Genomic DNA, 23,642 nt, shown 5'->3' with positions numbered 1-23,642 from the left:
AACATCAAAGAGTACATGCCAACTACAAAATAGTTAAGGCAATGGTATTTACTTCAATTGTATTCTGAGCTTTAAGAATAAAATTAGCAATACTCTAAGTGGAAGCTTTACAAATGCTGAAACTCATACTGTAGGAAGTTGTTCTCACCTTCTGAGATCCGAACCTTTGGATCAACATATGCATGTTTCACCTACCCGGAATTTCTTCTGCAACATCTTAGGATTCAGTGTTCGGAAGAGCTGAATCAAAGTTCTAGCAGACATCATCACATCTATAAAAAACACCTTTAATTAGAAACTCCAGAGCAAAGAGTCTATTGAGAAAAAAGAGTCATTTGATATTCTTTGATCTACAAAGAATAACATGCATCTTACTCTTATCTCTGTGTGTTTTATACTGAGCTAGGTCTTGGAGAAGTTCTTCAGTCATGGCTAGAGGACATCGAGCTGTTATCTCTTTTATAGCATTAATTCTAAAAAAGGAAAATGAAATTAGAAAGCCCAAACAGCAATCTCAGATGGTTAAATCTAAGAAAGTTTCCTAAAAAGACTAAGTCAAAAGGTATATAAATTGGGTTTCATAGGGTTTCTAGGGTCAACTGTCCATTAAAAACTGCCTCTAGGCACATTCTACATACCCTACTGTCATGACCTCCCCAGAATTCTTGTCGGTGACAAAATTGTTGGCCACAGTCATTAGCACTGACTGAATGATCTGAAATGGAAATAAAAGAAAAGGGATGACTGCTGATAAAATGTCTCTACCTACCCAAACACTTGAGGATGAAGGAATAGTAAACTATTCAACAGTAAACTATTCATCTTCAGTTTGGGAGTTGGAAGGAATAGACTGAGGAAGACAAAAATACTTTGGGTTTCAGTCTTCTTGACTATCCTTGGATTGAATTTTGCTTTTAATATTATTTTTCAATATGGATTTTAAAAATTGCTTTGACCCAGGACAATCCCATGCTATTTATTTTATTTATGTTTAAGTAGGTTCCACGCCCATCATGGAGCCCAGGGCATGGTTTGAACTTATGGCTCTAGGGGATCCCTGGGTGGCGCAGCGGTTTGGCGCCTGCCTTTGGCCCAGGGCGCGATCCTGGAGACCTGGGATCGAATCCCACATCGGGCTCCCGGTGCATGGAGCCTGCTTCTCCCTCCGCCTGTGTCTCTGCCTCTCTCTCTCTCTCTGTGACTATCATAAGTAAATAAAAATTAAAAAAAAAAAAAATTAAAAAAAAAGAACTCATGGCTCTGAGATTAAGATCTGAGCTGAGATCAAAAGTTGGACACCTATCCAACTGAGCCACCCAGGCACCCCTCCAATGCTATTTTAATCAAAGAAAGGAATTATGAGCTTTAAAAAATAACCACTATAAAGATTTACTGATAATTCTTTAATTTACTAATATTTTTGACCTAACAAAAGATTTAAGCAATTAAAGTCAGAATTCTCATCAACTTATCTAAAACGAAGTTTACTTTTCCATAGTAAATGTTGTTTTTTTTTTTTTTCAATTTCTGTAACTAAACTGCTGTGTCTATCTCCTTAAGAGTTAGTGTCTCTTCTCATTTTGAAGAAAGAGGGGCAGGGGGCAGCAATCCCTGCAGGAAAAGCTACCATGATATACTTAATAGTGGCACTGCTATGCAGACAAAAGTAAGGTTTAAGAGTTCTCACCTCTGGGGGTACTAAGTGATGAGATGCTTGGGCAGCAAACAGAAGGATCTTTGTTACTTCTAAAAATATAAGAGATCAGAAAAATCATAGTTTATTGTGGTGTCTCTCAGGACTATAGCAAACATGGTAAGCACGTTCTCACCTTATGCTACTGCTGCTTACTCCACCCAGAACAGCCAATCCCCAGAACCCTGGATGGCTCACTCCCTCATTTCCCTCAGGTCCCTGCTCAATTGCTGCCTTGTCAAAATGTCTTTCCTGACATAATCTAAACTAGATCCTGCTCCAGTACTCTGTATTATCTTTATTCTTCCTTTTTCCTCAAAATATGTATCTTCACCTGGACACTGTACACAGAGCACTCTCTGGCTCTCCCTCCAGAATGTAACCTCTATGAAGGTGAGGACATTGCTTTACATTTTCTGTGGAATTCTTAGTGTCTAACTCAGTGTCCAGCCTAGAAATCACTAAATAAGTGAAGATCTTCAAACATAAATATATACACATGCTCTCCTTTCAAAGTGGCAGTATATATTAGGAATAAGGCCTCTGGCAAAAGAAGTGAGGTGAATCCTACTTTGCCATTTATTTGCTGAGTGACCCTGTTCTTTTTATTTCTACATCTCATAGGATTAAAGTGGGGATTTGATGACATGACATTTGTAAAGCACTTATTAGCACATCACATGGCTCATGTTAGGTATTCAACATGTTGGGTTCCTTCCTATCTTGGTTCAAGTTTAAAGGCAAAAGCAATCATCTCTTCTTTCCTGCTGTTACATTGTTTTTAACTGAGAATACACAAGAGGGCAATGATAACAGTAAGATAAAATTCTGGTATCTATTACAGTTACAGGTCAGACTTCTTTTTTAGAACTTTCTACTTGTTTATGGTATTACAAAAAGACATGCTTTAAGAATCCAGCTTTTGTCTTCCAAAAATAACTGTTTCTTAAAGTTGATAAGCAGAACAATTAACCCATGACAGACAGTGGAAAAGAAAACATAAGGGTTTCCCTCTGCTTCTCTGAAACAGAGCACACTTTACTCCTAACTCTTTGCCTTTAATAATTCCAAAACAAAAGGCATGGATGGTTATTCTAACCCAAGTTCACCAAAGGAAGTGGGAAGCTTACCTCTTTGGTGGGGCTGCAGAAATCTTTGTACGAAGGGATAGAAGTTGAAGAGAAAAAGCTGTGGAAAAAAGAATGCACAGACTTTTATTTATGTAACTCAAGCTGTAGAGTTTTATTTCTCCTTAACGCAATTTTATCACCAAGTTCAACTAACTAGGGGCCACTTTTTACTTTTGTTTTCCTCAACAAACATTCATTATTCAATGTGCTGTATTACCCAAGGAAAGGGAGGCTGTGTGGCTGCCATTCTCAAGGTAAGGAAGAAAAACGTACATGCAGAATAAACCAGGGGGAAAAGAGGCAACCAAAATGTAACATTTCTACTTTTAAAATTGGTGTGGCTACAGAGATAACTTTAAGCCTTCAAAGATAAAGAGGATTATAGAAGGGATAGCAATGATATTAAGGCTCCAAAGCAAGGGATAAAATAGTAACTCAAAATCTAAATAAATAACACCTGGTATTATTTAATCACCAAAGCCCCAACAGTTCTCATTTCATTACTGGACACCAGTCCACAATCACACTCGATATACTCCAAGCTCTATGTTTGACAGAGAAAACACTAGCACTCTGGAGTCTACCTAAATAAAGGTGACAGCATCTAGTTATTAAAGAAACTGTATTTTTTTTTTTAGTTGTAGTTGACGTTATAGCTATTATATTAGCTGCAGGTTTTACAGCATAGTGATTTGACATTAATATACATTAATATACATTACAAAACGTTCACTGAAGCAGCTGTAATCTTTAACAAGGAGAGAAACTTTGGAAATGGACTGGTCCTTCCCAAAGTTCAACATGTCAGAATCAATTATTTTTTCCTATTTAGCCACAAAGCAAAACCATGATCATACAAGTAATAAGGAAGATTCAAGTTCAATATAAAGATGGATGCTCAACTACAGTCAGTTGTGAAGCTCTAACATCATTTCTATCAAACCATGCTTAAATTACACATCACTTTTGCTTTCCTATCAAGCTTAAATTCAGGCCTGACATGATATTTTTGCACAAATATAACATAAATTGACCTGGTAATCCTGCTGTGGGACTACAGCTCATGGAGAAAAAATATCTTATTCTTTAAGATATTAAGTTTTACTTAGAAAAAGGGGACAAGTGTTTTCACTCCATATACTTTCATTTTTAATTGAATACATGTTGACACTGTTAGATTTTCAGTAAGCAAGCTTATTTTATTTTTTTTCTTTAAATAAACTTTTTGAATGGGGTACCTGGCTGGCTCTGTTGGAAGAGCATGCAACTCTTGATCTTAGGGTCACGAGTTCAAGCCCCATGTTGGGCATGATTACATAAGAATCAATCAATCAATTAAACTTTAAAAAAATAAAAAAATCTTTTGAAGAAAGCAATACATTTAATGACATACAGAGCAGCACGTCTCCAGAGCAAAATGATACAGAACAACCTTAATGGCCATTTCTTCATGGCCTCATTTTTTGGAAATCTCTTTTTCTACAATAGCAGTGAGTCCATGAGTATGTGCGAAGTTTCCACTATGTACACACTATACAGATATATATATATATATAGATAGATAGATATACACACACATATGTACGCATATCTGTGTGTGTGTGTAAATATACATATATATAGTTGCAGGTTTTACAGCATAGTGATTTGACATGTGTGTGTATATATATATATATATATACACACACACACACACACACACACACATATAATACCACCAAAGATCTCCTACAATTTAATTCAAAATGAAATAAATGACCAGAAAATTCAGCTTTGCAAACACTGATAATCTCCTACCAGATGTCTGGAAATCAGGAAAGCTATAAAGGAATAAACACACTGCAAAATGTAGTAATAGTCAATAAAAATACACGGATTATGTTGGCTCAGAAAAATGTATATGTAAAACAACTAGAAAAATAGAACACAAAATAGTCTGTCCATAAATTGAATATATGTACAATTTAACATCCATACTTACTGATAAAAAAGCAAAGTGATAAAAATTGCTATTTTGGAGTGAAAGATTTTATTCTTCTATAAACTGTATAGGTTTAAATAGTTTCGAGGGATAAAATTAAGCCACTGTTCTACCTTATTGGCTTTCCTTTCACCAAGAATTCTAATATTCACTAAAATGAGAAACATAATGTATTTCAAACCTCATGAATTCCCACCAATCTGGAGATGAGGTTCATGAGCATCATTTTCACCTCAAACCTCTCCGTAGAGCTCTCTAGTTGTTTTAATAATTTTTCTGCAAAATCTGGAAAGAAGATCAGAGAAGTACACTGTGTAAGTCCATGGTCTGTATGTATAACATTATCCAACATGTTTAGAGAAGGGCAGTCATTAGATCAGTGACTGTGTACCTGGAATCATTCTGCTGAACCAGGATGTTAAGAACAGCAGCATCACAGATGAAAAGATTCACACACAGGTAAATGTACTTTCAATGGTGCCCAAAGTTAAGTCTTAGGATCTCCAAGATTTTTAGCATCAACATCTTGAGTGACTGATAGGAGCTCCACTTAACAGTTCTCAGAGCCTTGCTTCTCAAAGTGTGGTCTGCAGACCACTACCAGCTGGTAGCTTGCTAGAAATATAGAATCTCAGGCCCCCACCCCCCAGACCTACTAAATCAGAATCTTCACCAACAAATGAGTATCAATTTTTCATTTACTCAAGCACAATGTCCTACCACTACTGTGTTGTTAATGACATGAAGTAAAGAAGTATTCTTCCACATTTTTCTTATTTTGCTGTGGACTGGGAATTATAACTTCAGAACATAATTCCCCCAGGCTACAATCAACTAATAACAACTAAACAATTACTGGTTGTCTATTAAGTGCTACGGATCTTATATTCCCTGGTCACAAGCAGAGATAAAGCCAAAAAGGAATTTGGGAAGTCATAATTATAATACCTTGGGGATCATGAATCAGATGAATAGCTGAAAAGTTAAACACCTCTGGTTTCTTCTTCTTTTTTTGTTTCTGAAATAAAAAGAGAGGAAAAACATTTACATTACGCCACACTACTGGGGAAGGTGAACCTACAACAAATTTGTTCTCAAAATCTTTCAACTAGAACTAAAGGTGGTTTTAGTCTTTTAACATTAAACCTCAGTAATGTTTCAGCACATAGCACCTGTGAGACTGCAAGGAATTTAGAAACATAAACTATACAAAACAGAGAAGGGCCAAATTAATGAGTTTTCAGACTAAGCATTACAGAATATAAAATGTATTTCATTGGTGTACTCTTCTGAGAAGATAAGTCTAGCAAAAAATACCCTAATATAGGTCATCTTGATCAGAACAAGTGAAAACTGAATTTAATCAAGTTAATTTATTCAAGTCACAGATTTTGTTAGAACTGAAAACATTTCATTAAAAAAAAAAAACAGTACTTAAAAATTTATCACACATTTCTAAGTCTTTCAAAAATGTCATTTCTTTATTTCAAATTCTAAAGAGCTTTTGTTAAAAATTCCATATTCTGTAGTCTAATGATTCCTATCTCATCTTCCAGGTATAAGCCTCACCTTGAGCACTTTCATAGCCTTTTCCAACCTTTTCTTGTTTTTGGAGCTTTTCTTCCCCGTGGCATATTGCACTAGGAGGTCTCTTGCTGTTGGTCCTTCATCCTGAAGAAGAAACTACTTTGTAAGCAAGGAAAATCTGCATAGAAGCAAATAGTAAGTCTTTTAAAGTCTTTTTTGTACTTACGCAATCACTAACAAAAATGAGTATGACTTCAAATTAAAAAAAAAAACTTGCCTACGTGTACAAAGATTTTCACTGCAGCACTGATTTTTGTCTTTATATTTTGCTTTATATCAAAGTATAGTATATACTTTTATCAAAGTATAGAATACAATTTTGTTTTTATTTGAAAAAAAACTGGAAACAGTATCATTAGGAAAATGCTTAAGCTATATAATACATTCATATTCTGAAATAAATAGAAGTTAAAAAAAAATGATGTATGTGCTAATAGAAGACGACCTAACTGCATTGGTATAATCTATATATATGACACAAAAAAAATCAGGTTGCAGCATAATACACATCTTATTAATATATACTTCAAAGATCTAATATACACACACAACAGATACACACATCCACATATAAATGTCTGGGAAGCGAATGGTTATCTGTGAAGATGGAACTGGGGAGTAGAAATAAGATAGGATCAAGAAGACTTTAATTTTATCTATAGTATCTGTAAATTTCTGGCAATAAGAATATATTATTCACACATTATTATTATTATTTTAAGATTGTATTTATTTATTCAGGAGAGACACAGAGAGAGAGGCAGAGGCACAGGCAGAGGGAGAAGCAGGCTCCATGCAGGGAGCCCGACGCAGGACTCGATCCCGGGTCTCCAGGATCACATCCTGGACCAAAAGCAGTGCTAAACCACTGAGCTACCTGGGCTGCCCTTCATACATTATTTAATAACATTATTAAAAGAGCTTATTACATATTCCAGTATTCTTGTTACCAGAGAAAAGGATTTTTTTATTTTAGTAAAAAATACTTTTTAATAAAGAAAATTTCATGACATCATTTTGCCTTTTTAAAGATGTCACAATATTATTCCTCTCCTTCTCTAAATACTATAATACTGACATCATCTCAAAAAAATATGCTGGTGGCAATTTTCATTCTAAGTTTAATATAGTGAGTTAAAGGTATAGCTTTAGAATGAAGAACAAGGCTAAATGAATCTTTTATTAGTTCTGTAACCAATCTCAGCGAATGTTAAGTGACAAATTCTAAATAGAATAAAGTCTCAGCATGGCAGAACACAATAAAGGACAAAGGTATCATGCAAGTTTCTTTCTAACTTGAGAAGTCATGGATTTTATAATCTGTACCAACAGTAATAATGAAATCAGATAGACTACTGTAAAGTTCAGAAGCATCTATGGTTGAATGTTTAACCTCGGATTCTGAGTCGCTGTCCTGTTTCTCCTCTTCATCTTTCCCAAGGAAAAATGTCAAAGCAGCAACTAATATCTAAAGACCAATAATAACAAAGTTAATCACTTATCCTGGCTTACAACGAAGAATAAATACTTTTGTTTATGTATTATTCACGCACAGAACTAGGATCCGAAGGAACAAAATTAGACTGGTGGGATTTGGATTCATTTTTCTCAAGAAATTTTTTCTAAAGATTTTATTTATTTGAGAGTGTGCGCAAGAAAGAGAGCACCACTGTGGGTAGGGGCAGAGGGAGAGGAAAAGGGAGGCTCCCTGCTGAGCAGGGAGCCCAATGTGGGCCTTGATCCTGGAAACCTAGGATCATGACCTGAGCTGAAAGCAGACACTTAACTGAGTCACCCAAAGCCCCTCATTTTTCCTAATTAAAACATAATATTGTCATAGCATTTTTTGTCCTGAAAGTATATATAATTTAGGGTTTTTTTTTTTTTTTTAAATTTATTTATTTATGATAGTCACAGAGAGAGAGAGAGAGAGGCAGAGACACAGGCGGAGGGAGAAGCAGGCTCCATACACCGGGAGCCCGATGTGGGATTCGATCCCGGGTCTCCAGGATCGTGCCCGGGGCCAAAGGCAGGCGCCAAACCGCTGCGCCACCCAGGGATCCCCAAGTATATATAATTTAAAAAGTTATTTTTAGATAAAAACAGCCAGGCTCTACATAGTTATCCTTTAAATAGACTGCCAGAAATTTCTACATCCCAACCCAAGCTCTGAAAAGTGACACTGAAGCCTTTCTAACGGAAAGTCAAACACGTTCTTAAATTTCTTTCAGCTACGCCTGGGCCCTTAAAAGAATAGTCAAACACTAAGGCTATCATTTAATACAAAGCATTTAAAAAACTCCTAACTTTGGCCCTTCTAAAGCACAGGTGAACCAGGAAAGCAGCCTAAACACAGAGAGAGCTTTACTAAACATGAACTGCATGCCCATACAGTCCTCTTCTTCATATGCCCATCTTCTTACACCTTCCATTTGGAGAACTGGGACTACTCAAGACAGTGCCTTCACATAGCCCTATAGACACTCACCTTGGTGACCTTAGAGAAACATGCAGTTGTGATCACATTGACAGTTTTGGCATCATTCCTGGGGTAAGACAAATGAGTGTTTCAAAGTAAATTCATTCTATTGCATTTCATAGCACTGACAATGGCACAAAATAATATATATTTCCAACATGTTAGACTCCATAGTACTAAAAAGTTGTGAGTTGCAATAAGTAAGTAAATAAACAGTCATGGGTTGCTAAAAAACACCACAGATCACTAAATTGTCAACCTTAGGTAAACATTTAATTCAACATTAGCCCAGCCTATGTCAGAAAATTATGCAGCCATTTAATATGGATTTTTTTGAAGAATTTTTAATGACACAGGAATCTACTGAAGAGAAACAAAAAATAGAAACTTAGTAGTATTGCAAAATTGCAACCATATTTAAGAATTCATGTTAAAGGGGGCATCTGTTAAGTGGCTGGCTCTTGATTTCAGCTGAGGTCATGATCTCAGGGTCCTGGGATCAAGCCCCATCTGGAGCTCAGGGGGAGTCTGTTTGAGGATTTCCCTCTCCCTCTGACCCTCTCCCTGCTTTGTGTGTGCATATGCTCCTCTCTCTTTCAAATAAATAAATCTTTAAAAAATTCACATTTAAGAAAAAGCAAGAAAATATCATAAGCTAACAACAGTGATTGATTATCTCTGGGTGGTAAAACTATCAAAAAAATTTTTTAAAAAAACCACTTTCTAGCTTCTTCCAATTTTTTTTTTTGCAATAAGTATTACTTTAATAGTAAAAAAAAATAGTGAATAAGAAAAGCAAAAGACATGAATTGGGAGCAAAGTACCAACAAATCAAAGTTTATAGAATGTGATACTTTATATACATGGGATAAACTAATGTAAAAATCTTCAAAGTGACAGAGTAGAAAGTGCACAGAATTCAGAGTCTGATACCTGGATTTGAATTTCAGCTCTACCCTTGACTAGCAACTAAACTTACACTATATGAACTTCAGTTTTGTTACCTATGAAACAGGGAGAATTCCAGATAACCTGCATTATATTGTTCTAAAGGTTGAATGAGGTATTATGAGGTGTAAGTGGCTCAAGAAATGGTAGCCAATGTTATCAGTTTTTGGATTGCTCTCTATTTTTAATTCCAACTTAATCTATAAGAGAAGTATATTAAAGAGCGCAAAATCCAGAAAATATTTGTGTATGTACTCTGTAGTAATGGGTCTTCTTCTCAAGAGACAAATACATATATATATATATTACCAGATGTTTCTTCTGTAGAGTTCAATCATCACATCCAAAGATATCTTGGCCGCAGTTGCATTGCTATCTCTTAACATGGTGTACATGAAATTCTGCAACACCTAAAGAAAAAGAGGAGAAAGAAGACAATATGATACATTGCTGGTACATGCTGCAAACATGGAAAACAAAAGGGTACTTACAATATTCACTTTATTGTTCTTGTGTTTTGCATTTATATTCTTGATATCAGTGACAATATGTGTGTATAAAGTCTGAGGAAAAGAAACAAAAACATACAAATATTAATTAACATTTCTAACCTTGCTCAGTTTGGAGCAAAGTACAAAAGTATGGGAGAATTTAATCTTACCTACTTTTCATTCTATAACAAGATACCATAAACAAAACAAAAGCAGCAGCTAAAATACAAAAGGAAAGTTGCCCTGAAAATGTTAAACAAAGAGCTACCATATAACCCAACAATTCCACCTCTAGTTATATATCTAAGAAAAATGATAGTTCCAAACCAATATCCACACAAATATTCACAGCAGCATTATCTGTAATAGCTAAAAAGTGGAAACAACTCAACTGTCCATTCACCAAGGAATGGACAAAATATGGCATACTCATATAATGGAATATTATTTGGCAACAAAAAGGAATGAAGCGTTGATACATGCAATAACATAGATGAACCCTGAAAGAATGATGCTAAGTGAAAGAAGCCAGACACAAATATTATGTATTGCGTGATTCCATTTATATGAAATACCCAGAGTAGACAAATCTATAGAGGCCAAAAGTAGACTGATGGCTACACAGAGATGGGTAAATGGGGAGTGAATGCAAATGGGTACGGGGTTTCTTTTTGAGGGGAGATAAAAATATTCCAAAATTGATTGTGGTGATGGTTGCAAATTCTGTGAATATACTAAAAACCACTGAACTGTATATTTTCAATAAATGAATTGCATGTGAATTATATCACAATAAAGTTATTCAAAAAAAAGGAAAGTTGCTCCATTTACTTAGCCCCCACCTGGTATACAAATAACCACTGGTGCCCAAAATATGCTTCCACAGACAACTTTTATCCTACAGTTAGAATCAAGAAGTTCACAATTGCTAAAATCAAGTGGTGGCAGTCTCTCAACACTTGGGAAAAAGAAAATTTTTTTAAGTTAATAAACATAAGCTTAAATTTTTCTTCCTTAAATTTCTTTCACAAACCTTCGGCTTCTGGTCTTACTTATAAAAGCAAACACAAAATCACAGGGAAATATTTAATAACAAAAAAAAGTGTTTTGGGAAATAGTGTGGGGGCTTTTACAGCTATGAGTGTCCAGTCTGTGCTCTGATTTAGCTAGTCAGTATAGCAGAGTTGAAAAAGGCATGGGTTCTGGAGATACAATACCTGGGTTTATATTCCTGCCTTCCCACTAACATGTCCCATGATTCAGGGTATCTCATTCTACTTCTTTGTGCCTCAGCCTTTTCATCTCTAAAATAATGATAACAAAAAACCCTAGTGCATTTTATGAGTAAATAGATGAACATCTAAGAATCTCTGAATGGTACCTGGTAAAAAGTAAGCACTCAATAAATGTTATTAGCTATTAGCACTATATTGCATGCACACAAGTGTTGTTTTTTTTCCTGTTAAAATTATTTTTAACTGTATCCAATAACATCAAGAATTCAATCTACAAGTTTAATGTCACTGCATGGAAAAGTGAAACATAAGGGGGGAAAAAGCAATTTTGCTCCTTACCTTTCGCAGAAGCTTATCATGGCAACGCAGAAGTTCAAAGAAAAGTTCTAGCAAACTTGATGGATTGATGAGATTCTTATTTCTCAGCAAGATCAAAGCTTTGCAAAATGTCTAAGGAAGAAAAAAGAAAACATACTACTATATGATGATGATGAAATTAAGATGAGAAAAGGGAGTATGTATATCCCAAAAGAGTGTGGTATCTTCTACTAATTAGGCACTATTCTGTGCATGAAAACAGAAAGTCATTGTCTGTCATTGCGAACCTTACATGGGAGTGGGGTGGAAGAGGGGATAGAGGAGCAAGGAAGCATGTAAACAGGGTATCTCAGACATTGAAATATATCATGAAGAAAGTAAAACAGGGTAATATAATTGATACACAGTGACTGAGGAAGGGCTACATATGGAGGCCAAGTGTCTCAAGATAGGACAAACTCCTACTGTGCACAATGAATGCACAAAGATAAGAAAGGTGAGGTAACAAGAACAGAACTGAAATCATCAATCTGAATTTGTGACCTTATAAGGCATTCCTTAGCAGTAGTGTTAGTACCATCAATCACCTAACAGTATTTGTAGCACTCCTGCTTACACCAACTTTCATGAGTACCCATATCACCCAAGGTTTGGCTTCTACTACCATTCTCCATTAATGGAACAGGTAATCCTTGGAGAATAGCTGATTCTCAAGTCTTGGGGCACGAAAAGGAGTAAAAATGGTTTTGGAACTATTCCGCCAGAATGTAAGGATCTTTCAAAAATATAAGGAAGGGTCTTTGCCAAAAGGACTGAGAAGCTCCCACTGGCCAAATGATAATAATTTGAACAAAAAATAATAAATAATGCTTTAAAAAAAAGAAATGAATAAAAAGGACTTAGGTACATGATACAGTTGGTTAAATGTCTAACTCCTGGTTTTGGCATAGGTCGTGATCTTAGGGTGGTGAGATTGAGCCATGTGTTGGGCTCCATGGTCAGCACGGAGTCTGCTTACAATTTTTCTTTCCATCCCCTCTGCAAGCTGTCTCTCTCAAATAAATAAATCTCTCTCTCTCTCTTTTTAAAAGATTTTATTTATTTATTCATGAGAGAGACACAGAGAGAGGCAGAGACATAGGCAGAGGGAGAAGCAGGCTGCCTACTGGGAGCCTGATGTGGGACTTGATCCCAGGACCCTGGGATCACAACCTGAGCCAAAGGCAGATGCTCAATCATTAAGCCACCCAGGTGCCCCTCAAATAAATAAATCTTTAAAAAAAAAAAAAAAAGGCCATAATAAGGTTACAATGTTAAAGAAAGAGAAACACAAGAAAATCAATTTTATTGATTTCATTAAGTAACAGTTAACCTATATAGGTATTTTGTTTCTTCCATTAAGAAACACAGTCTGTTCTATCTGTGTTAAGCAGGAAAAACTTGGGAATGATTCAAAAAGTCCTGGGAAAATAATAAATACACTAAGCAGAAAGCCCAGCAGTTGTTAAGGACTAGTGGTTATCACAATTGCCAATTAAAAAGAGGAATGTTAATTACACAGACTCAATCCCTTGTTTCCCAGCAAAGGAAATATCCATTAATTATTTTTAAAAACCTATTAATCATCATTAAAAAATCATATAAAGAAACATACACTCATTTATTTATTTAACAATGCATGCAGGGATGCCTGAGTGGCTCAGTGGTTGAGTCTCTGCCTTTGGTTTGGGGTGTGATCCCAGGGTCCAGGGATCAAGTCCTGCACCAGGCTTTTGGACCTCTGGGTTAGTCAGGTACCACCACTATTTGGCTGGGAGGACAACCTTTTAGGTGCTAGGGCTCTAGCAGAGGGAGAGAGACAAGCAGACTCCCCGCTGAACAGGGGCTCCATCCCAGGACCCTGAGATCATGACATGAGCTAAAGGCAGGCATTTAACCAACTGAGCTACCCAGGCGCCTCTAAAAATAAATCTTAAAATACTGGAAAGAAGTAGATCACGTAGGGACTTATAGGCCATGTTAATAAGTTTGAGTTTTACTCTAAATATAAATAGAAGCCATGGAAAGATTTTAAGGACAGGTGACACATTCTGATTTACATTCTAAGAAGATATTTAGCTGAGGCTGTTCTCACATAAACACAGCACAATATATCAATCCCAATACTGAACCTACCATTCGAAGATCTGGATCCAAGACAGTGTGATTGTAGGAGAGAAGATCTTTCAGCTCTTGGGGAAAGTTACTTAAATGTTCTGGGTAGCAGTGACCAATCTGTAACAAAGCAAAGGTTCTTCTGAAGTTTCTCTTTCTCTCCTATAATTCATATGCACATATATATGATGTTCTGCAAAAGGAGAGTAAAAGCCTGTTTGATAGAAATAGATGGTTTCAAATAATTTCTTTTTATTCTACATGCTAATTTCTCTCACCATGATTTAGAATCTGCTCTTATAATGAATTTGAAAAAGAACCAAACAATCTGAAAGTTTTGCTTTGGTTAGTTCTGCAAAAAGCTCCAGTGAAATCTAATTCAGCTCAGGGAGAAAATAAAATTTGCAACAAAGAGGAAACTTAAAAAGAAATTTTAAATTACGTTTCCATTCCTGAATGGAATAAGGTTGGGTATTACTGGAAAAATATTCTGCAAACTGTATGAAACAATTAGTTTTTGTTTTACTCAGAAATCATCTTACCTGTGCCATAAACATCACTAGCTCTGCCAGTTCTTTGCTAGGTTTATTTGGTTGTAATTTAAAAATCTCCACATTGGATTCGTAGTGATTATACTGCTGTAGAAACTGTAGAAAAATAAAATTTAAGTCGGTCACATTCTATTATATGACTTTCTCAGTAAAGAACAAGAAATTACTTAGTACACATCTCTGATAGTCCCATGGAAAAGGGGAATTGGCAAAAGTGTATAGAAACATCTTTCCTTTACCTGCATTCTTCAAAAGAAGTTTTGAAAAACGTGGACACATCACTGGTAATCTAAAGACCCATTCCTTTATCATTAGAAATGTAGGTGGTATGGTATAAGGAACGTTAAGAAAAGAGTCAAAAACTCAGATTCAATATATAGAGCACTCACAGCAGCAGAAAAATATAGGTCAGAAAAAGAAAATATCACAACTATGTAAAACTCTCCAGTCAAAATTACCCTCTTCCTTTAAATAATGATTAAGATTTTATCCTGGAGTTCTAGATAGGATGTATCAGCAGCCAAAAGCAACACACAGCAATAACGATAATAGCTTACACTTATTTAGCACTTGTTGTATGTTTAAGTCATTACATACATTATTTCACTTAATTATACTTAATTCTAACAACAACCCAACGATCTAATGTTGGAACTCACCAGGCCTCAGTTCCATGCCCTACATCCACTCTCCAGCCCTAGACCACAGCTTTAAATTGTGAGAGAGAGACACTAGGGGAGTATTATTTTTAAATATTTATTTATTTACTTTTAGAGAGAGTCAGAGAGACCATGGGGGGGGGGGGGGATAGTGGGGGTGGGTGGGAGGCAGGGTGGGCAGAGGGAGGAGAGTCCTCAAGCAGACTTCCCTCTGAAAGGGGAGCCCTGGCAGGGCTCCAACCCAGGATTCTGCAATCATGACCAGAGCTGAAATCAAGAGTCAGAGGCTTAACTGAGCCACCTAGGCACCCTGAGAATCAGTATTTCTTTATATTAGCAGTCCTAAGTGGTTCAGTGCACTCCAAATTCATGTCTCCAATGCCTTGTATCTGTGTTTAGTTATATAATAGACATTTTAAACTTAGCATGGTCAAAAAACAACTCCAACAAAACTCTTAGGCCTCCAGCTTTCTCCAAGAGCGTCAAGAAAAAGACCTACAACCCCTACACGCTTCAGTTAAGACCCTGCTTCTTGACTCACACTACCATTGACAGGAATGAGGAGAGGGCCCTAGAACTGGGTGGCAAGTTCCTTATCTCACTTCTTCCCCATCTTATTCATGGTTCAGCCACAACTACCTGTCTTGAGATTTTGAGTACTAGTATCACTAAACCCCTTGTGTTCATCAGTCACCACAAACGTCCAGGACTCCCAGGCCATCCCTCATTTCCCTGTCTCTAATCCCCAGACCAAGGAAATCAAGAACTCTTGGGCGGGGCGAGGGCATCACACTTTTTAAAGTAGCCCAGTCATTCCGATGCTCTATGGAAAACTGTTTCTCTCCTGACACTGCCGTCCCGTTTTCTTCCGCCCAGGAAACGCCCTTTGTTCCTTGTGCTACTTACAGAGCACAGGCATCCCTCCAGACTGGCACCTTTTCCAGCTCCATAACTGCCCCCACCGCCAGCTTGGAATCTTATGCCTGGAGGTCCGTTTCCGGCTCTTGGAAACAGGCGTCAATGGAAGGCATTGGCGCACAGCTCCTCAAGTGTTACCGACTTACTCAACTTAGGGGTTTCTGAAAGCAAAAGGCTGAAAAATCTCTGCGTCAAGTTGGAGTTTGGGGAGAAGGCCATTTGTCTCTCCGCCTCTATGAGGTCGGGAGATAAACCCTAAAGCAAAAATAATAATAATAATAATAATAATATATATTTTTTATGGATTTTTTAAATAAAAATAAATAATATCTATCTATCTATCTATCTACCTACCTATAAGGGTCTTTCCGTGGCAGCTGGGACTACAACGTAGTTTAGAAAATCCAAATGGCACTAAGTTTCCATGAGGTGGGGAACCAACTCTAGGACATGTCTCTTCCTCAACCCTTCGCTCCTCCCTAGGGACACCTGAACCCAACCGGAAAATCTGCCAGGATCCCAGCTCCACTCCACACCTCCCCCCAGCTTCTCGCCGCGCCGCGCCGCGCCGGACTCCCGCTCCCACCTCCTCGACGTAAGCTGGCGGATCCCGCTTGATCAGATTCTGTAACTGTGGCAGGTTGCTGGGCAGCTTGTTATTGTTTCTGTTAGACATGTTGGTTGCTGAGTGGCTCGCAAGAAGCGGTCTGAAGAAGCACCTCACCGCTAGCAAGGCCAGCAGCGTCGGCTACGTGTGGGACTCGTACTTCCGAGAGCGACCGGAAACAGCACATGGGAGGCTCCGCAGGCGGCGCCATCTTGTCTCCTGGAGGGGCGGGGCGGGGGGAGCGGGATTACGGGAGCCTGAGAGTGTCAAATTTCTCCCACTGCCGAAATGTTCAACAGCGGTTTACACGAGGTTTGTTTTGTTTTCCCTCTCTGGCAATCTTTGCTCTTACCTAGCGTTTCTGAAATCTGAAATGCAAATTTTTTCCCACACATATTAGTTATCTCATTATTCTGACACTCCTATGAAACAGATAAGGATTATTATATTTTTTAAATCCCATAGCCTAAGAGCAGAAACTTTTTCCTTTGGGAGTGGATAGCATTATGCTATTTTAGAGTGGGGGCGGGGGAAGAGCGATGAGGTGCGTAAGTTACTCTTTTACTATAGCTTTATTTTTTTTTTTTAAGATTTTATTTATTTATTTATTCATGAGAGACACAGAGAGAGAGAGGCAGAGACACAGGCAGAGGGAGGAGCAGGCTCCATGCAGGGAGCCCCACGTGGGGCTCGATCCCAGGACCCCGATCACGCTGAGCCACCCAGGCGTCCCTTGCTATAACTTTAAATGCCATTTGTTTTGGTTGTTTCAACCCACCGTGACCCATACTAGGGAAAAGGGTGTGGCCTGGATAAAATATAATCATGCTGATTGATTTAAAATGCAAATTAATTTGTATTTAAAGGACAAATTGTTAAAATCTTTTAAAGGATGTTGTTATAATCTTTTAAGTATTCTTCAGACAGAGTTTTAAAATCAGATGCGGGTTATTCGAAGAGAATACATTTCTACAATTTCATGGTGTGCAAAAGCAAGTGTGATGAATGAGTGAATGACTGAGTTAAGGTGTTGATACAAAAATATGCCTGATCACTCACTCTGCCAGGCACTGTTCCAAGCACTTCACTTGTATCAACTTATTTAATTCTCAGAAAAGCGCTCTAAATTAGGTACTATAATTATCTGCACTTTACAGAGGAGGAAATAGGCTCAGACAAATTGATTGCCCAAATTCATAGCTGGTGTGGGAGCTGGGGTTTCAGCCCAGGCAGTTTTGATTGTAACTAGATGGAAAAAAAACAAAAAACAAAAGCCTCATAGCTATCTATCATCTGGTAACTGGTCTGGCATTAATAGAAGGGCAGTGGTATTCTTCTGCTTAAGGTAAACAATTTTAGGTGCACCAGGCTGCTTAGTGGGCAAGAGCATGCTACTCTGGATTTGAGGGTTGTGAGTTTAAATCCTACATTGGTGTAGAGATTATTAAAATAGATAAATTTTTAAAAAATTTACAAAACACCAACTTCATTTCTGTCCAGGTCATCACAGAACTGAATAGAGTGAGCCCAAAACAAGAGAACTCTATAATCACCTGAGCACAAACAAAATCAAGAATGTTGTGCAAACCATCATTATTTTCAGCTATGTTTGGAAAATGATTATTCTGTTTATTAATCATTGAGTCACATACTTGTTAAGTTATTAAGGGGTAAATGTAAACAATATTTTTTCTCTTTTTAAAGCATATTCAGAGGGCCATCTGGCTGGCTAAGTCTGTAGAGCTGGGGATTCTTGATCTCAGGGTCATGAGTTCAAGGCCCACCTTGGGTGTAGAGATGGCTTAAATGAGTAAATAAGTTTTTTTAAAAAGCCCATTCATAGATTTAGATTAAAAAACGTTTTTGATTAGGTTGTATTAGGAAAAGTATCCTAAAAATGAAATATATTGAAAAAATTTTGAAATTATTTAATAGAATTCCTATCAAAATCATAAACTTATGTACTATGACTCTTTAATCACAAAAATATGACAAGAATAGAACACTCGGGTCATGTCACAAACTTTTGTTTGCCATCTATTTGTCAGGCACTAGGGTAGGTATAAGGAATACAAAAATAAATGAAGCATGGGCATTTGTCCTCAGGGTAGTCATAGACTGAAAAGGGAGACAAATAGACAAGCACTTTTAAAATGAATAAAAATGTTCTTACAGTAGAGCAGTGGAAGCCATGGAAAGGACAACCCAGTCTAGAGGAACCAGAATGTTTCATAGTTATGGTACTAGTTGATTGAAATCCTGAAAGATGAAGAGTTTTTCTGGAGGAAGGAAAGAAAGGCTTTCTACATAGAAAGGAAGGAAGGAAGGAAGGAAGAGAAAGAAAGAAAGAAAGAAAGAAAGAAAGAAAGAAAGAAAGAAAGAAAGAAAGAAAGAAAAAGAAAAGCCTGTATAGAGGTACAAAGGCTTGAAAAAATCTGGTGGATTTAAGGGATAGCTAGAAGTTTGGTGTGATTAAATGTTAGGAGGAGAGTAATACAGCAGGGAAGGAGATGAGAAAAGTGAGTCAGCTGAGGTTATGATATCCTAATGATGAAAAGCTTTTTGTGCTCATCTAAGGAGGGCATATAAGTTTGTTTATGAGAAAACTAAGGCTGAGAATGACTAACTGAATATGTATTTTAAAAATATTAAACAATGGCTATATTGTATGTAACATAATCTGCATATGTTTAATGTATATGAGCCAGATTAACATCAAGAAAACTCTAGGAACGCCTGGTTGGCTCAGTGGTTGAGCGTCTGCCTTTGGCTCAGGTTGTGATCCCAGGGTCCTGGAATGGAGTCCCACATTGGGCTCCCTGTGTGGAGCCTGCTTCTCCCTTTGCCTGTATCTCTCCCTCTCTCTGTGTGTCTCTCATGAATAAATAAATAATATTAAAAAAAAAAGAAAACTCCATATTCATTTCTATATTTAGTCTTGAATTGGCAAAGGAACTTTCCATCTTTTTCTGATCCCAAATAACTTTTAACTTGAAATGAATTATTCTAGGAAAGAAAATCTCCTTAATACCTTTGCAGAAGAGACCCTATAGTAATTATAAAATGGATCAAATCATTTGGATTCAAATGGAATAAATATCTCTTTATTAAAGGCACCAAGACTGGGGGCTGGTTTAAGTTTTGATTGCATTAGAAGCACACTCTTCTTATATTTTTATTTGGGGTGCCTTTTGGGTGGGGTGGGTTATGATATTCCAGACAGCAGTTTGAACACATCTTGAGCCATTAAATCTCTATTACAAACAGTAGGAGGAAAGAGGGTGTGGAAGCGTAAATGGGTTCACCCCCCAGCTGAATTAGCTTTATAGAAGTTCCAAACAATGTAATGCTAATATATTTATCTTCTTGGTCAGAATTTAGTGAGATGGGTAGTCCTACCAAGGTGTGTTTTGGCTGGGTACAATGAAGCTTTGAGAGATTAGGAAGGAGATATTAAAGGAAGGAGATAAAGGAAGGAGAAATTATGGTTGTTTTGAGAAGTAAGGAAAAGTTTCATGAAGATGGGTGTACTTGAGATAGGTCTTGAAAGCTGTATAAAGTTTTGATATGCTGGGGGGATGATATATAGAGAACAAAGAAACTAACTCAAATTGAGACAGGTAGTAACTTCCATAAGAGATTATTAATATCATCTGTGTAAAAGAACTTTGTGGTATTCCTTAGGGAATATATCCTTGTAAAATGAGAGTATTGAACAAAGCCATTCTCATTCCAACCTCATGACTATTACATTGTCATATGGAGGTAAGATCTACACGATGATCAACTGAAATTTTCCATTGAATTGATGCTAAATATACTCTATTCACTGATACAAAACAATAATATCTGGGGATGATAGGTTTCATGTGGTGGTGATATTTCTTTGAGCCCATCTAAGGTCAATACCTCTGCTTCCACATGAGATCCCAACCTTTATTTTTTTGTGATCATGTATTTATTTTCCAGATTTATTAAGATGTGATGTAATTAGTGTATGAGAAATTGGCCATAAAGTGTACAATTTCATCAGTTTTTTTTAATTTCATCAGTTTTGATGTGTGTGTATGCATCCACAAAACCATTATTACCATCAAGATAATGAAGATATCCCCAAGTTTCCTTGGCCTCCACCATCCCCAAACACGCTGTTGCTGTCACCGTAGATAAGATTGCATTTGCAGAAATTTTATACAAATGGAATCCTACGTTCTTCTTCTTTTTTAAGACTTTATTTATTTGAGCAAAAGAGCAGAAGCGGGAGAGGGGCAGAGAGAGAAGCAGACTCCCTACTGAGCAAGGAACCCGATGGAGGCTCAATCACAGGACTTTGGGATCATGACCTGAGTCAAAGGCAGATGCTTAACTAACTGAGCCACCCATTATTCTTTTGTGTCAGACTTCTTTCAGTTAGCATAATAATTTTGAAATGCATCCATGTTGTGTATGTATATTAATAATTCATTCCTTTTATTCTTAAGTAACATTTAATCATATGACTATAATGCAATTTATTTGTCCACTTACCTATTGACTATTTGAATTGTTCTCAGTTTTTGGCTATCAATATTTCTGTTCAAGTCTTTATGTGGACATACATTTTCATTTCTCTTGATAAATGCCTAGGAGTGGATGGATGGATGATATGGTAGGTTTTATTTAACTTTTTAAGAAACTGCCAATCATCCTTTGCTTCCACCATTCCACTAAAACTTTTTATCAAGATCACCAATCACCTTGTTGTTGCTAAGTTCAATGGTCAGTTTCATTCTTTATCTTAGGTTCAGTATTGGATACAGTTGGTCTCTCACTCCTTCTGGAAACTGGCCTTTGACAGCTTTGGCCAGTTTGGTAACTGGCCTTTGACAGCTTTGACTCTGCTTCTTCCCTAGCTCCTCATTATGTATGTTCTTATAGTGGTGGTCAGAGGGACCCTTAAATTGATCTGGTTGCTCCTCCAACTTCTTTCCTCACTCAGATAGATAGATAGATAGATAGATAGATAGATAGATAGATAGATTTATTTATTTATTTATTATTTATTTCATGAGAGACACAGAGAGAGAGAGAGAGGCAGAGACACAGGCAGAGGGAGAAGCAGGCTCCATGCAGGAAGCCCAACGTGGGACTCGATCCCAGGACTCTAGGATCATGCCCTCAGCTATAAAGCTAATGTCCTCCAGTGGCAGAGGAGGCCATACATAATCTGATCCCAAGCTTCTTTCTCCTCTCCCATCACACTCCCCTTTGTCCAGTCAGCCCCAAGCAAAATAGCCTCCTACCTTCAATGTATCAACCCTCAAGTCCTTCACACTTGCTGTTTCCTTTTTTTTTTTTTTTTTAAGTATTTATTTTAAGAGAGAGAGAGAGCAAGCTTGTACAGGAGTGTGAATGTGGTGGGGAGGAGCAAAGGGCCAGGGAGAGAGAATCTCAAGCAGATTCACTATTGAATATGGAGCCCAACACAGAGCTTGAGGACCCTGAGATCATGACCTGAGCCAAACTCAAGAAATGAAGAGTCAGATGCTCAACTGACTGAACCACCCAAGTGCCCCCCCTTTTGAGATTTATTTATTTTTAGAGTTGTTTTCTTTTTAAAATTCTCACAGAAATACATTTGCATTAATTCATTCATTTATGATTTCAAGTTTTTAAAAGACTTTCTGAAATTATTTTTTTAAAAGATTTTATTTATTCATGAGAGACAGAGAGAGAAAGGCAGAGACACAGGCAGAGGGAAAAGCAGGCTCTCTGTGGGGAGCCTGATGTGGGACTCAATCCCGGGGATCACACCCTGAACTAAAAGAGATGCTCAACCACTGAGCCACCCAGGCATCCCTGATTTCAAGTTTTTATTTAAATTCTAGTTAGGTAACATGTTGTATAATCTTGGTTTCAGATAGAGAATTTAGTGATTCATCACATATAACACCCAGTGTTCATCACAACAGGTGCCTACTCTGACATAAGAACCACAAGTCTTGCTCCCTCACTTGCCTTAGGTCTCCACTCAAGAGACATCTTGTTATCAAGGTGACAAGATGACTTCCCTGACTTCCTATCCTACCTCCCATTGCTTACCCCCTTCTACTCTATTTTTCTCCATAGCTCTTATAAGGCTCTGGCCTAGTATGTATTTACTAGCTTAATTTTTTGTTGTCTGTCTCTCTGCCACTAGAGGATGAATTTAATGAGGACTTTGTTTTGTTTACTGCTCAATCCTCCACAATTAGACTAATGTATGACACATAGTAGGTAATCAGTTAATATTTGTTGGATGAACAGATACACAATCTATAGTGCCTTCTACCCCTTCAGTTATGTGATTTGATTTATTAAAGTAAAAACTTAAAATATACATCCACCAGCAAAATTTACTTCAAGATCAGTAACTAACATGTGAATTCTAATTATTTTCTCTCTTGTTAGAAGCCAATAATATCAATCATGTTCAGAAAAGCCAGGTGTGTGTGAGTCCTTTTCTAATTAAAATATCTTGATTTGGGATCCCTGGGTGGCGCAGCGGTTTGGCGCCTGCCTTTGGCCCAGGGCGCGATCCTGGAGACCTGGGATCGAATCCCACATCAGGCTCCCGGTGCATGGAGCCTGCTTCTCCCTCTGCCTGTGTCTCTGCCTCTCTCTCTCTCTCTCTCTGTGTGTGACTATCATAAATAAATAAAAATTAAAAAAAAATAATAATAAAATATCTTGATTTTAGAAACTATTGGATTAGCCACTGGAGGGAGCTCATGCTTTTTTTTAAAGCAAGAAAATGCTATCATTTGATAAAATGACCACAGACAAACTCAACAGCAAAGTTCTTTTTAGGGTTAATATAAGTTTTCATTGTTCCTTATTTCCACCACCACCCCTCCTTCAATGGATGGTGAG

The 23,642-nt window shown here is 37.2% G+C and overlaps 1 protein-coding gene across 2 annotated transcripts in view; it reads right to left on the bottom strand.

Moving 5' to 3' along the window:
• The window catches only part of SDAD1 (SDA1 domain containing 1), a 29,528-nt gene extending 11,029 nt beyond the window's left edge, over nt 1-18,499 (bottom strand). Inside the window, exons 1-16 of one of the 2 annotated variants that reach the window (XM_025992969.2) lie at nt 16,731-18,499; nt 14,559-14,663; nt 14,038-14,136; nt 11,884-11,994; nt 10,310-10,381; nt 10,128-10,228; nt 8,880-8,937; nt 7,785-7,859; nt 6,374-6,475; nt 5,753-5,822; nt 4,986-5,089; nt 2,824-2,881; nt 1,688-1,746; nt 639-715; nt 376-473; nt 196-272 (exon numbers count right to left, since the gene is read on the bottom strand). In XM_025992969.2, the coding sequence (XP_025848754.1) occupies nt 196-272; nt 376-473; nt 639-715; nt 1,688-1,746; nt 2,824-2,881; nt 4,986-5,089; nt 5,753-5,822; nt 6,374-6,475; nt 7,785-7,859; nt 8,880-8,937; nt 10,128-10,228; nt 10,310-10,381; nt 11,884-11,994; nt 14,038-14,136; nt 14,559-14,663; nt 16,731-16,820 (1,356 nt within the window). In that variant the 5' untranslated portion in view covers nt 16,821-18,499. Of the gene's footprint in view, nt 1-195; nt 273-375; nt 474-638; nt 716-1,687; nt 1,747-2,823; nt 2,882-4,985; nt 5,090-5,752; nt 5,823-6,373; nt 6,476-7,784; nt 7,860-8,879; nt 8,938-10,127; nt 10,229-10,309; nt 10,382-11,883; nt 11,995-14,037; nt 14,210-14,558; nt 14,664-16,730 lie in introns of both variants that reach the window. The other variant, XM_025992970.2, reaches the window with a different exon arrangement.
• Nucleotides 18,500-23,642: the final 5,143 nt, after the last annotated feature.

This window comes from Vulpes vulpes, unplaced genomic scaffold (genome assembly GCF_048418805.1).
Source record: "Vulpes vulpes isolate BD-2025 unplaced genomic scaffold, VulVul3 u000000899, whole genome shotgun sequence".
In the NCBI taxonomy this organism is placed as follows: domain Eukaryota; kingdom Metazoa; phylum Chordata; class Mammalia; order Carnivora; family Canidae; genus Vulpes; species Vulpes vulpes.
Note: the sequence above shows the minus strand (reverse complement) of the source record. Positions and strands in the feature narration are given on the sequence as shown.